The sequence below is a fragment of the Salmo salar genome, chromosome ssa16, assembly GCF_905237065.1.
Source record: "Salmo salar chromosome ssa16, Ssal_v3.1, whole genome shotgun sequence".
Classification (NCBI taxonomy): domain Eukaryota; kingdom Metazoa; phylum Chordata; class Actinopteri; order Salmoniformes; family Salmonidae; genus Salmo; species Salmo salar.
In genome coordinates, this window is record NC_059457.1 from 39,702,958 (window position 1) to 39,715,646 (window position 12,689).

The 12,689-nt window shown below is 43.9% G+C and overlaps 1 protein-coding gene across 3 annotated transcripts; it reads left to right on the forward strand.

The window, feature by feature from the left end:
- Positions 1 to 5,588: 5,588 nt before the first annotated feature.
- LOC106573572 (heterogeneous nuclear ribonucleoprotein M) lies at positions 5,589 to 12,381 on the forward strand. Of its 3 annotated transcripts, XM_014148720.2 has the most exons (15): positions 5,589 to 5,880; positions 6,539 to 6,714; positions 8,343 to 8,395; positions 9,092 to 9,099; positions 9,189 to 9,282; positions 9,402 to 9,662; positions 9,774 to 9,977; positions 10,081 to 10,141; positions 10,301 to 10,405; positions 10,488 to 10,532; positions 10,664 to 10,732; positions 10,823 to 10,924; positions 11,032 to 11,597; positions 11,744 to 11,795; positions 11,997 to 12,381. In XM_014148720.2, exons 1-15 carry the CDS (start codon positions 5,840 to 5,842, stop codon positions 12,158 to 12,160), a joined length of 2,001 nt encoding a protein of 666 aa, XP_014004195.1. In that variant the 5' UTR covers positions 5,589 to 5,839; the 3' UTR covers positions 12,161 to 12,381. The 3 variants fall into 3 exon arrangements, with proteins under 3 accessions (XP_014004195.1, XP_014004196.1, XP_045553198.1); XM_014148721.2 differs by lacking the exon at positions 10,488 to 10,532; XM_045697242.1 differs by lacking the exons at positions 5,589 to 5,880; positions 8,343 to 8,395.
- Positions 12,382 to 12,689: the final 308 nt, after the last annotated feature.

Genomic DNA, 12,689 nt, shown 5'->3' on the forward strand with positions numbered 1-12,689 from the left:
AGGGAGTTGTCAACCGTGATGGCGAGATCATGGAACGGGCAGTCCTTCCCCAGGAGGAAGAGCAGCTCCGTCTTGCCGAGGTTCAGCTTGAGGTGGTGATCCGTCATCCACAATGATATGTCTGACAGACATGCAGAGATGCGATTCGCCGCCTGGTTATCAGAAGGGGGAAAGGAGAAGATTAATTGTGTGTCGTCTGCATAGCAATGATAGGAGAGACCATGTGAGGATATGACAGAGCCAAGTGACTTGGTGTATAGCGAGAATAGGAGAGGGCCTAGAACAGAGCCCTGGGGGACACCAGTGGTGAGAGCGCATGGTGCGGAGACAGATTCTCGCCACGCCACCTGGTAGGAGCGACCTGTCAGGTAGGACGCAATCCAAGCGTGGGCCGCGCCGGAGATGCCCAACTCGGAGAGGGTGGAGAGGAGGATCTGATGGTTCACAGTATCAAAGGCAGCAGATAGGTCTAGAAGGATGAGAGCAGAGGAGAGAGAGTTAGCTTTAGCAGTGCGGAGAGCCTCCGTGACACAGAGAAGAGCAGTCTCAGTTGAATGCCCAGTCTTGAAACCTGACTGATTAGGATCAAGAAGGTCATTCTGAGAGAGATAGCAGGAGAGCTGGCCAAGGACGGCACATTCAAGAGTTTTGGAGAGAAAAGAAAGAAGGGATACTGGTCTGTAGTTGTTGTCATCGGAGGGATCGAGTGTAGGTTTTTTTCAGAAGGGGTGCAACTCTCGCTCTCTTGAAGACGGAAGGGACGTAGCCAGCGGTCAAGGATGAGTTGATGAGCGAGGTGAGGAAGGGGAGAAGGTCTCCGGAAATGGTCTGGAGAAGAGAGGAGGGGATAGGGTCAAGTGGGCAGGTTGTTGGGCGGCCGGCCGTCACAAGACGCGAGATTTCATCTGGAGAGAGAGGGGAGAAAGAGGTCAAAGCACAGGGTAGGGCAGTGTGAGCAGGACCAGCGGTGTCGTTTGACTTAGCAAACGAGGATCGGATATCGTCAACCTTCTTTTCAAAATGGTTGACGAAGTCATCCGCAGAGAGGGAGGAGGGGGGGAGGGGGAGGAGGATTCAGGAGGGAGGAGAAGGTAGCAAAGAGCTTCCTAGGGTTAGAGGCAGATGCTTGGAATTTAGAGTGGTAGAAAGTGGCTTTAGCAGCAGAGACAGAAGAGGAGAATGTAGAGAGGAGGGAGTGAAAGGATGCCAGGTCCGCAGGGAGGCGAGTTTTCCTCCATTTCCGCTCGGCTGCCCGGAGCCCTGTTCTGTGAGCTCGTAGTGAGTCGTCGAGCCACGGAGCAGGAGGGGAGGACCGAGCCGGCCTGGAGGATAGGGGACAGAGAAAATCAAAGGATGCAGAAAGGGAGGAGAGGAGGGTTGAGGAGGCAGAATCAGGAGATAGGTTGGAGAAGGTTTGAGCAGAGGGAAGAGATGATAGGATGGAAGAGGAGAGAGTAGCGGGAGAGAGAGAGCGAAGGTTGGGACGGCGCAATACCATCTGAGTAGGGGCAGAGTGAGAAGTGTTGGATGAGAGCAAGAGGGAAAAGGATACAAGGTAGTGGTCGGAGATTTGGAGGGGAGTTGCAATGAGATTAGTGGAAGAACAGCATCTAGTAAAGATGAGGTCAAGCGTATTGCCTGCCTTGTGAGTAGGGGGGGAAGGTGAGAGGGTAATAACAGGTTGACCCTCCTTTGGCAGCAATAACCTCAACCAAACTTTTTCTGTAGTTGCGGATCAGACTGCACAACGGTCAGGAGGAATTTTGGACCATTCCTCTTTACAAAACTGTTTCAGTTCCACAATATTCTTGGGCTGTCTGGTGTGAACCGCTCTCGAGGTCATGCCACAGCATCTCAATTGAGTTGAGGTCAGGACTGACTGGGCCACTCCAGAAGGCATATTTTCTTCTGTTCAAGCCATTCTGTTGTTGATTTACTTCTGTCTTTTAGGTTGTTGTCCTGCTGCATCAACTAACTTCTGTTGAGCTTCAATTGGCGGACAGATAGCCTTACGTTCTCCTGCAAAATGTCTTGATAAACTTGGGAATTAATGTTTCCGTCGATGATAGCAAGCTGTCCAGGCCCTGAGGCAGCAAAGCAGACCCAAACCATGATGCTCCCTCCATCATAGTTTACAGTTGGGATGAGGTTTTGATGTTGGTGTGCTGTGCCTTTTTTTCTCCACACATAGTGTGGTGTGTTCCTTCCAAACAGCACAACTTTAGTTTCATCTGTCCACAGAATATTTTGCCAGTAGCACTGTCGAACATCCAGGTACTCTTTTGCCAACTTCAGATGTGCAGCAATGTTGTTTTTTTTGGACAGCAGTGGCTTCTTCCATGGTGTCCTCCCATGAACACCATTCTTGTTAAGTATTTTTCGTATTGTAGACTCATCAACAGAGATGTTAGTATGTTCCAGAGATTTCTGTAAGTCTTTAGCTGACACTCTAGGATTCTTCTTAACCTCATTGAGCATTCTGCGCTGTGCTCTTCCAGTCATCTTTGCAGGACGGCCACTCCTAGGGAGAGTAGCAACAGTGCTGAAATTTCTCCATTTATAGACAATTTGTCTTACCGTGGACTGACTTTTAGAGATACTTTTGTAACCCTTTCCAGCTTTATGCAAGGCAACAATTCTTAATCTTAGGTCTTCTGAGATCTCTTTGGTTCAAGGCATGGTTCACATCAGGCAATGATTCTTGTGAATAGCAAACTCAAGTGTTTTTTATAGGGCAGGGCAGCTCTAACCAAAATCTCCAATCTCGTCTCATTGATTCGACTCCAGGTTAGTTGACTCCTGACTCCAATTAGTTTTTGGAGAAGTCATTAGCCTAGGGGTTCACATACTTTAAACATTCAGTGTAGGTTGGAAAAGTATGTATTCAATATAGACAAGAAAAATACAATAATTTGTGTGTTATTAGTTTAAGCACACTGTGTTTGTCTATTGTTGTGACTTTTATGTCAAATTTATGCAGAAATCCAGGTAATTCCAAAGGGTTCACATACTTGTTCTTGCCACTGTATACTTTAGCTAAGAAAGTAATACTAAGTGTATGCTCTGTAGTAAGCTGTTAGGAGCACATGTGCCTCACCCTAATAATTTGGTCTACTTTCACCAACGCGGTATTGTAAACACATCGTTCGTGGCCGGTGTTTGCTTGTTTGCAGACTTTTTTTGTACAGCTTTGACAATGCTACTGATAGTAGTGGTGGCGCTTGTCTTACATGTGCAAATTCAGCACACACAACATTCTATAATAGAATTGTGTTATCTGACGTGTCAAATTAAAAGCCTATTTAACGCGTCAAATACTGTTATTTGACGTGTATCTTTTTTGACACGCAAAGACCCAAACGGTGTTCAACGTGCCTCACCCTAATAATTTGGTCTATTTTCACCTCTTAATTTCGCCTACTGTTCTAACTTGGTGGTGCACATGTAGCCTATAACCTGTTTTAGAGAAATGTAATCATCGAATATTGTAAGAGCTTTCATTGTCTAAATTCTGTCGCTATACATTTCAAAAGTGCTGAACATATAGTTATATTGACTACGTCCGTCGTTGCTCGCTCATTAACGTCTTAATCGAAATTACGGATTGCCTCTTATCCGCCTGTCGTCCCCTTATGCCATAGTTTGTACATCTCAAATGTCAGTAGAAACCACACTTGTTTAAGCAAGTCAGCCATATATATATTTTTTTTTAAACAGTAAACGAGGCTGAATTAACTATTTCGCTGCCAGACAAGGTTCCGCTGAGAGCCAGGTGGAGCAGTGGTAAGGTGTTGGGACAGCATTATGTAGGCGCTAACTGGGACAGTTTGTGGGCACCGGTTATCACCGTTATAGTGCAATTAATGTATTGTTTAGTGTTGTGACTTTTCTGGCACGCATCCCACTTTTTTATTTTTTTGCCCCATCAAGATTTACATGCTAAAATCGCCACTGCATGCCGATCATTAATGTTAGCTCTCTGTGTACATTTAAGGGCCAGCCGTGCTGCCCTGTTCTGAGCCAATTGTAATTTTCCTAGACCCTCTTTGTGGCACCTGACCACACGACTGAACAGGTGCGACAAAACTAGGGCCTGTAGGACCTACCTTGTTAATAGTGTTGTTAAGAAGGCAGAGCAGTGCTTTATTATGGACAGACCTCTCCCCATTTTAGCCACATGCTGTATTAACATGTTTTGACCATGACAGTTTACAATCCAGGGTTACTCCAAGCAGATTAGTCTCCTCAACTTGCTCAATTTCCACAGTATTCATTACAAGTTTTAGTTGAGGTTTAGGGTTTAGTGAATGATTTGTCCCATATACAATGCTTTTTGTTTTTGTAATATTTAGGACTAGCTTATTCCTTGACACCCTTTCTGAAACTAACTGCAGCTCTTTGTTAAGTGTTGCAGTCATAGTCTCTGTAGTAGCTGACATGTATAGTGTTGAGACACCGCATACATAGATTAAAGCCAGTGGCATGTCGTTAGTAAATATTTAAAAAAGTAAGGGGCCTAGACAGCTGCCCTGGGGAATTTCTGATTCTACCTGGAGTATGTTGGAGAGGCTTGCAATAAAGACATGTAACTCTTTATCCACAATATAGCAGGGGTGTAAAGCCATAACACATACGTTTTTCCAGCAGCAGACTATGATCAATAATGCCAACAAAAGTCTAACAAAACAGAAGTAGGCCCACAGATAGAACAATGAGATTGAGACAATGAGGTTTACTTATACAAATATTTGGTAGGCCTACATAGCTAGGCTATAGCAGTGATGCATATGTACAGCAGGTGGTCAAAAGAAAAGTGAGTTATTTTTTTCATCCGATGTCTATTCTATTAGGCTACTCTTTTTAATCTTGGTAAACTGTAGTTTACTGGATGTGCTTGCCACAAACAGATTCACGCTTGCATTAGTTCAAGATAAAACATATTCTTGCAATTTCTTAGCTACATATTCTGAATGTGCACGTATGTGTCTTATTAAGAGTGTTTGACATTCATTGACGTACCAGTACGCCAAAAATTAAATAGTATCTGCAAAGACAGTACAGTATGAAGATAGGAGGAAAGTGCTTCTCCAATAGAAATCCCCGATCACACTTGTAGGCGATGTCATGGCGACGTTGGCTAGCTAAACTCATGCGCAGAAACGGGTCTATCGCACCAAACTGCGCATGTGCATCCCGTCAACGCAAAGGCACTCCTCTGTAAAGTTGTTTTTTGACGAAAATGAAAACCTGTTACCACTTTCCCTAGGTTAGAGTAGTAACATGTTCAACTACTTAAGACATTGGCTCTAATCTAGGTTATACCTTTTAGATGTCGAGAAAATTAACAACAACATAAATGTTTTTTCACTTCTCAAACTCCAAACCCGTTCCTGGTCTGTTTCAAAAGCGTTCTCGGAAGTCTCGTGATGTTGTCTCTGGGTTTAGAAACTCCGTTTCTTTGCCATGATAAAAACAGTGTAAACAAAATTCTAACTGGTAATTGATTCATATATATTCAATAGAATAAAAAAAAATAATAATTGTACTTTGATTCTGAGCGGTCGTCGGTCGCAGAGCCAAATTCCCAGCATGCTTCACTCTCCTTGGCAACCCAACGAATAAATAGAAACGGGTGTATTCATCCGCCATTTCACCAACGTTAGCTTGTTGACTAGCAGCCCGTCGCGCCAAAGTAATACATTAAAACAGTTATTTATTCGATACTGCTAAAGTGAAGGAACACTGCCAAATTTCGGCAATATTTTATCAGCGTTTTTGAGGTATTCCATTGACCACATTCATTCCGTAACAAAACAGGATTAGCCAACTGCGCAAGAAGATGTCGAACGAGGCCGCTGCTCCGGAGAAACCAGGCCAGGGGTAACGTTTTGATTTATTTCGTTAATTCTTTTTTTTGGGCTGGCAGTAACATAGTACCTAGTAACTTTCTTTACATTTCCCGCTCGCCAAGGTTTCGTATATTTTTAATCTGTATTGTTTTGAAGTTAACAGCTAAATGGATACCTACCTAGCTAATCACTAAAATAGCTAAACAATGGATTCTGCTTGCTACGCTAGCCACAATGTGAGCTGCGTGCGTGCACCAGTGCCACCACACCGCATGAGATTAGCAAATTAGCTAGCCTGCTAACGTTACCTAACTTGTCCTCTCCCTCCATTTTTTTTGTTAAGTACGCCATCACTTGCTATTTTGGTTGACTAAGCTCGTGTACTGGACAACTATTCACAAAATACGGAATAACGTTAGCTAGCTAATGTTATATGATGTATATCGCGTGTCTGAAAATGTGTTAACATATTAACGGATCTGTAAACAAAGTAAAAGTTAGAATCGTTAACATGCATGCCTAACGTTAGTTGCAGAACGAAGCTAGCTAGTAAATTACAACTAGTTACCCTTTTGTACTGCAGTCTAGAAATGTAATTTTTTTGTTAGTGGACGTTAACCTTTTTTCACGGTCAGACCGACGTATTATCGTTACTCCATTAATCACTTCCCGTTCTTTTTTCCCCAAAGGGAAATTAACGGCAAGGCCAAGCATGAACCCAGTGCCAGGAAGGAAAGGCCCCAGAAGCGTGGAGGTGGTCGCTTTGAACCCTATGGAAACCCATCTAAAAGATACCGTGTGTTTGTCAGCAACATTCCATATGATGTGAAATGGCAAGCACTCAAAGACCTAATGAAAGAAAAAGGTATGGTGTTAAGTTAGATCCGTCATAGATATGGAGTCCATCAAGGCTAATAAAACCTCACATAACAGGTCATTTGTGTTGAACCACTTCACCTTGTTGACTAAAAGGCATCTGGCAAATCTGTAAAGGGCCCAGGTTGCAATTCATAGCTGTGAGGTTCTTGGTATACAGACTATGGGAGTGGCCTTTCCATGGATTGGCCTGTGTTCTAAGTCTTGGATGGTTTAGATTTCAGAATAGTTCTCTCTGTGATTTCTGCCTTCGGCTAGTCATTTTTATAGTGCTGTGAATGGCATTATGAATTTGTCCTTCATTTTGGGGTCCTTGATCGCTGCAGCTACACTTGCGTGAACAATGGGAATATACAAACTAAAGGGAGGTCCTCAAATTAAGTACAGGGCTTATAGTGTATGGGCCATCAATTGCACTGTTGTTGGGTCTTGTGGTTTGTGTATGTAGCTGCAAATAGAACTGTCTGCATTGCCTTGACATACTGAATTTCTCTCAGGTGATTATACTACAACTATTAAAGCTGGTCTTATGTTCTTTGTATTATAATTTTCTTGGAAATTGTCAAATTAAGAATTGTTTAATGGGTTCTATTTAATGTTAATTTGCAGCATGGGCTAGTTGTCCTCAACTTCTTTTTGTCTTCAAATTGTCCTGCAACAAAAGGAACGGTGTACTGTTTATCGAAGTTTAAATGGTTGTTTACGTGGCTTTGGCAAAGCTGTAATATATGTTAGCACTAATGTAATCAATAGCACCTGCTTTTAATCATGATAAAGCATGGGTGTTCTGAGAGGTTACCAATGCCTTTCAGTTTTTAGTGTTTGGATATAATAATTGAATGTGGCGTTAAATTGCATTCTCTTTTTTTAGGTTTGTCGTTTCCGCAGATCTCCATGTTGTACCAATTACAGATGTGTTTGGGATTTCTTGGGGTACAGGTCTACAAAATGAAGCAGCTTCTCACGGCTGTCCTTGTTTCAGCTGAGGATTGGTTCCTGTCCATTTATAGCGCACTCATTTGCTGGAATTAGCCATGGTTGTCCCTTTGTTAGTTAAAAACACATTTGGACACTGTTGTGCCTCTCCAGGTCCAATGTATGTACAGCTTTCCAAAAATGTCAATGTTCTTCAGACATTGGAGTTAGTTGAGTTGGTGCAATTTAGTTTTTAGTGTAGTTTACGTTCAAAGGTGCGTCCGAAAAGTTGTATCAGTCAGTGGTTCCAAATACATTTAACAAGGAACATGGATTTTGGAAGGGTGGACTCATGGTTTCAAATGACTCTGCAAACTTAACTGTCATTCTGTCAACTTTATCCTCACTTCGAAAATTGTTCCTTTATAACTCATCTGATTTAGATGTTGTTAGCTATTTGACGATTGTTCTCTTCAATCTATTGCTCTTGGTGTTTGGGGACTACAAGGACAGGCTAAGAAGTCATTTTAAGATCAGTAAGAGCTTGTCTTTTGTAGACCTGTACCAGAATTGAGGTGCTGGGGGGGAGGCTCTGGAGTAGCAGGCCGAGCTCACGGTCACCAACCGCTTGTCTGCTCTAAACCCCCATTGTTTTCTCGGCTTCTCTCCCCTGGTGTGTGTCGTCTGGAATCTGATTTGTAGTGGGTGAGGTAACGTACGTGGAACACTTAATGGACGGAGAAGGCAAATCGAGGGTAAGTGCAATAGACGAACCTGTGTTTGTCAGCTTGAGATCTTTTCTTTCATTGTGGGGGATGTTCAAACTTGGATGAGTTTTGATGAACGCGTGAAGTGGGTGACACTGGACAGAAAACATGGTGCAGTCTGTGGCACCGAATGAGGTCATCTTGGTGTCTGATTGGGAATTCGGGTTTCTGTAGCCAATCCCATGTGATTGCAGTAGCTGGGAAAGTCCCCTTTTGCTGTGGATTTGTTCATCTGGGACTTAATCTAAAATGGGGCCCAGCCCCCCAAGAGGTTGTAACATGGCTGTTACATGTAATAGATTTGAGTCCATGTAATTGTTTTTGTGGAACAGATATTTCCTTCAAAGTGCATTTTGTCTGTGGGACTTCTGCCTTTGATGGGTACAATGTTAAGGGTTTAGATTCACCAGACAATCTCTGTATTTCCTATATTGTCTGGTGACCAGCTTTTAAGCGGTCTAATAATTTTGAAAGCCTTGAACAGTCAGTTACTCTAAGGCCATACAAGTGAGTAGAATGTGTTTGGCCCTGTTATTGAATATGCATGAAGGTCATTCGATGCCTTTCATAAGAGTAATTCAGCCCCTGAATACCATTGTTCTCTACAGTGCCACAACTGATTACTAACTTGAATGTTGTTTTTCTACTTCAATGATGCTGTTGTTCGGTCTTCAATCAATCAAGGGCTGCGCGTAAGTATTTATCATTCTGTCTTCATTCTAATAGGCGTCTCAAGGTTATTCTAAGTTCCTGGTGTTCATCATGATGTTTGTGTGAACAGGGTTGTTGAGTTCAGGACTGAGGAACTGATGAAGAAGGCTGTGGAGAAGGTCAACAAGCACAACCTGAATGGGCGGCCCCTGAAGGTCAAAGAGGTGAGCAGTCTTTTTTTGATGCTACTGACACTTGTTACCACCAGAAGAACAAATATCTAGCACTGTCTTTTTTTCCCTGTTTAGTGATGTTGCCCATGTCTCCCTTCCTCTCTCCCCAGGACCCAGATGGTGTGATTGCCCAGAGGGATGCCCACAGGTCCCAGGGTGGTGGTGGGCCCCCTGGTGGCCATGGTGGAATGAACATGGGCATGGATCGCATGAACATGGAGCGAATGAACATGGACCGCATGGGCCCAGGACCAGGCGCCCCACCCATGGTCAACATCCCCCCCAGCCTCATGAACAACTCCAACATCCCCAATGAGATCATCCACGGGCTGCAGGCTGGCAAGATTGGAAGCACCGTCTTTGTAGCTAACGTAAGTTGGAGATTGTAGTCCAGTATGCACAATATACATTGTTTTTGATATCATTTGAAATTATGTTATTGCAAGTATTTTAACCAAGTCAACACCATGTTTTGTTTCCAGCTGGACTACAAGGTTGGCTGGAAGAAGCTGAAGGAGGTGTTTGGCATGGCAGGAGTGGTGGTGCGTACTGACATCCTGGAGGACAAAGATGGGAATAGCAGGGGCATGGGCACCGTCACCTTTGACATGCCTATTGAAGCTGTCCAAGCCGTCAGTATGTTCAACGGTCAACTGCTATTCAACCGGGTCATGCATGTCAAGCTGGTAAGCAACATATTAGATTGTGCACACACTAAAATTAACAAGTTTTATATTCCTTGTACACATTTTTGAATGTATTTTCACTGATGCTTGTTGGATATTTCAGGATGAGAAGTCCTTGCCAAAAGGAGACTTTGCACCACCTGAGAGACCCCCAGCACTACCCCGTATGTACAATTCCCCCCCCTCCCGAAATGTAAAGAGAAGTCAATGGAAATACTCTTTCCAACACATTTTGAGTATGTTCAACGCTAGCTTCCACTGAATCTTCAATAGAAGGCTCGGTTGTGTTTCTTTCTATCAATCATCCATTTCTTTTCCCTCAGGTGGCCTTAGTGGCATCGGGCTGGGACTTGGGCCTGGTGGCCAACCCATCGACGCCACCGCACTGAACAGAGGAGGTGGAGGAATGGGCAACATGGGACCTGGGGGTAAGGAGCTGTCTTTGTGATCCTCTACAGTGGACTTTTCATTTGGCTTGGTTCATTCACTCACTGTTTGTTTGGTTTGTAGGCATGGATGGCATGGGCTTTGGTGGTGGCATGGGTAGAATGGGAGGTATGTACTTTTTGTACTGCGTCCATTGAATGGGTATAGTTTAACATATTTTTGCATGGTGTTTTTCCTGCTCTTTTTTTCCCCTAGTACACTATTGTAGATTTAACTTTCTTGCCATAATTTTTCACCAGGCATGGATAACTTTGGTGGAATGAACAACATGGAGCGTTTCGGACCATCTGGAATGGGCAGGATGAATGGTAAGGAAATGAAATTCACACAATACAAATTCACGTGTTTGTGAAACATTAATGTTTGTCTTCTAATAGTTTAATCTCTTGCGTTGTCAGAGATGGACCGTGGGCTTGGTGGTTCTTTTGACCGAGAGTTTGGTCGAAATGATATGGGCATGTCTCGCAATAATTTTGGAGAATCCTTTGAAAGAGGAATGGGTTAGTATTTTTAGGATTTGCGCAATTCTTCCTAACACGTACACGCCTGACGCTAATTTCTCACAGGACCTAAAATGTCTCACTAGTCGTTTTTCCTTGACTTACAGGTAGCTCATTGGGCATGGACCGCATGAGCTCTGGCATGGATCGCTTGGGCGGTGGAATGGACCGTCTGGGTGGAATGGAGCGCATGGGGATGGAGAGGATGGACCGCGTGTCTGATCTGGACAGGCTAGGGGGGTCTGGCTTTGACAGGATGGGCTCAGGGCTGGACCGGCTGGGGCCCAGTATGGACAGGCTTGGTTCTGGGCTGGACCGTATGAGCTCCAGCGTGGACCGCCTGGGCCCAGCTGGGTTTGACCGCCTAGGCCCGTCCAGTTTGGAACGTATGCCTGCTGGCCTGGACTTCGCCTCTCCCATGGGCATGGCGGATCGCATGGAGAGGATGGGAACCAACTTTGACCGCATGGGGTCTGCCGGCATCGAGCGATTCCCGACCACCGGGCTTGACCGCATGGGCTCCACTATGGACCGCATGGGAGCTGTCGGTGTTGGCGGCCAGTTTGACCGGCCAGCTGAGATGGAGCGTGGGGGCTTTGGAGGAAATGGCTTTGGGGGGTCCGGAGGTCCTGGAGCCAACGCCAGGAAGGGCTGTCAGATCTTTGTCAGAAATGTAAGCTTCTCTATAGAAATAATGATCAACTGTTCCCAATTGTGTGGTTGGAGTGTATTCAGAATATTGGTTTTTATTAAGACTCATCTTGACAGTTGTATTCAACACAGACCATTGTAAACTTATTGATTTGACTCTTCTTGTAGCTGCCCTTTGACTTCACCTGGAAAATGCTGAAGGATAACTTCAATACATGCGGTAAGAACATAATCCACTCATTTCATTAATGTAGGGACTTCCTTGAGTACAAAAAATCTGAAATGTCATTTTACAGAATTGAGACGCATGCAAATGGAATGTTCATTAGGTAATGACACCATGGAAGTCTTTCTGACCCAAGATTCAATTGGAACTTCAGCCAAAATATTTCTAACAGCTTCAATGTGCTTTCTACTGTAGGTATTGTCCAATATGCTGACATCAAGATGGAGAATGGCAAGTCCAAGGGCTGTGGCGTGGTTCGCTTTGACAACCCGGAGACTGCCGAGAGAGCCTGTCGCACCATGAACGGCTACAGGCTGAATGGAAGAGAGATCGATGTCAGAATTGACAGAAATGCGTAATCGTCCAGTGTCATTATGGCCCTGCTATTTGCCGCCCTGTATCGACCTTTCCACACTTCTTGTTTGTTAGGCAATTGTAACTGCGCAAGTGTATTTTTAGTTAGTTCTCGTCCCTGCATAATTTGTGACCAAATTTACATTTCTTTATATTTTACCTGTAATGCTTCACTTCATTGCCTTTGTTCTATAAGGTGTTTTGATAATAAATATCAACATTGGAATTTTGTTTTCTGTCTTCGCCACTGACATGTACAGTCGTGGCCAAAAGTTGTGAGAATGACAAATATTAATTTCCACAAAGTTTGCTGCTTCAGTGTCTTTAGATATTTTTGTCAGATGTTACTATGGAATACTGAAGTATAATTACACGCATTTCATAAGTGTCAAAGGCTTTTATTGACAATTACATGAAGTTGATGCAAAGAGTCAATATTTGCAGTGTTGACCCTTTTTCAAGACCTCTGCAATCTACCCTGGCATGCTGTCAATTAACTTCTGGGCCACATCCTGACTGATGGCAGCCCATTCT

What these genes read in the sequence shown, in the direction of transcription:
- LOC106573572 (XM_014148720.2), top strand. Translation starts at nt 5,840, where the DNA reads ATGTCGAACGAGGCCGCTGCTCCGGAGAAACCAGGCCAGGG. An exon ending in CCGGAGAAACCAGGCCAGGG is followed by an intron (nt 5,881 to 6,538) that starts GTAACGTTTTGA and finishes TTTTCCCCAAAG; the next exon opens with GGAAATTAACGGCAAGGCCA. An exon ending in TGGCATGGGTAGAATGGGAG is followed by an intron (nt 10,533 to 10,663) that starts GTATGTACTTTT and finishes ATTTTTCACCAG; the next exon opens with GCATGGATAACTTTGGTGGA.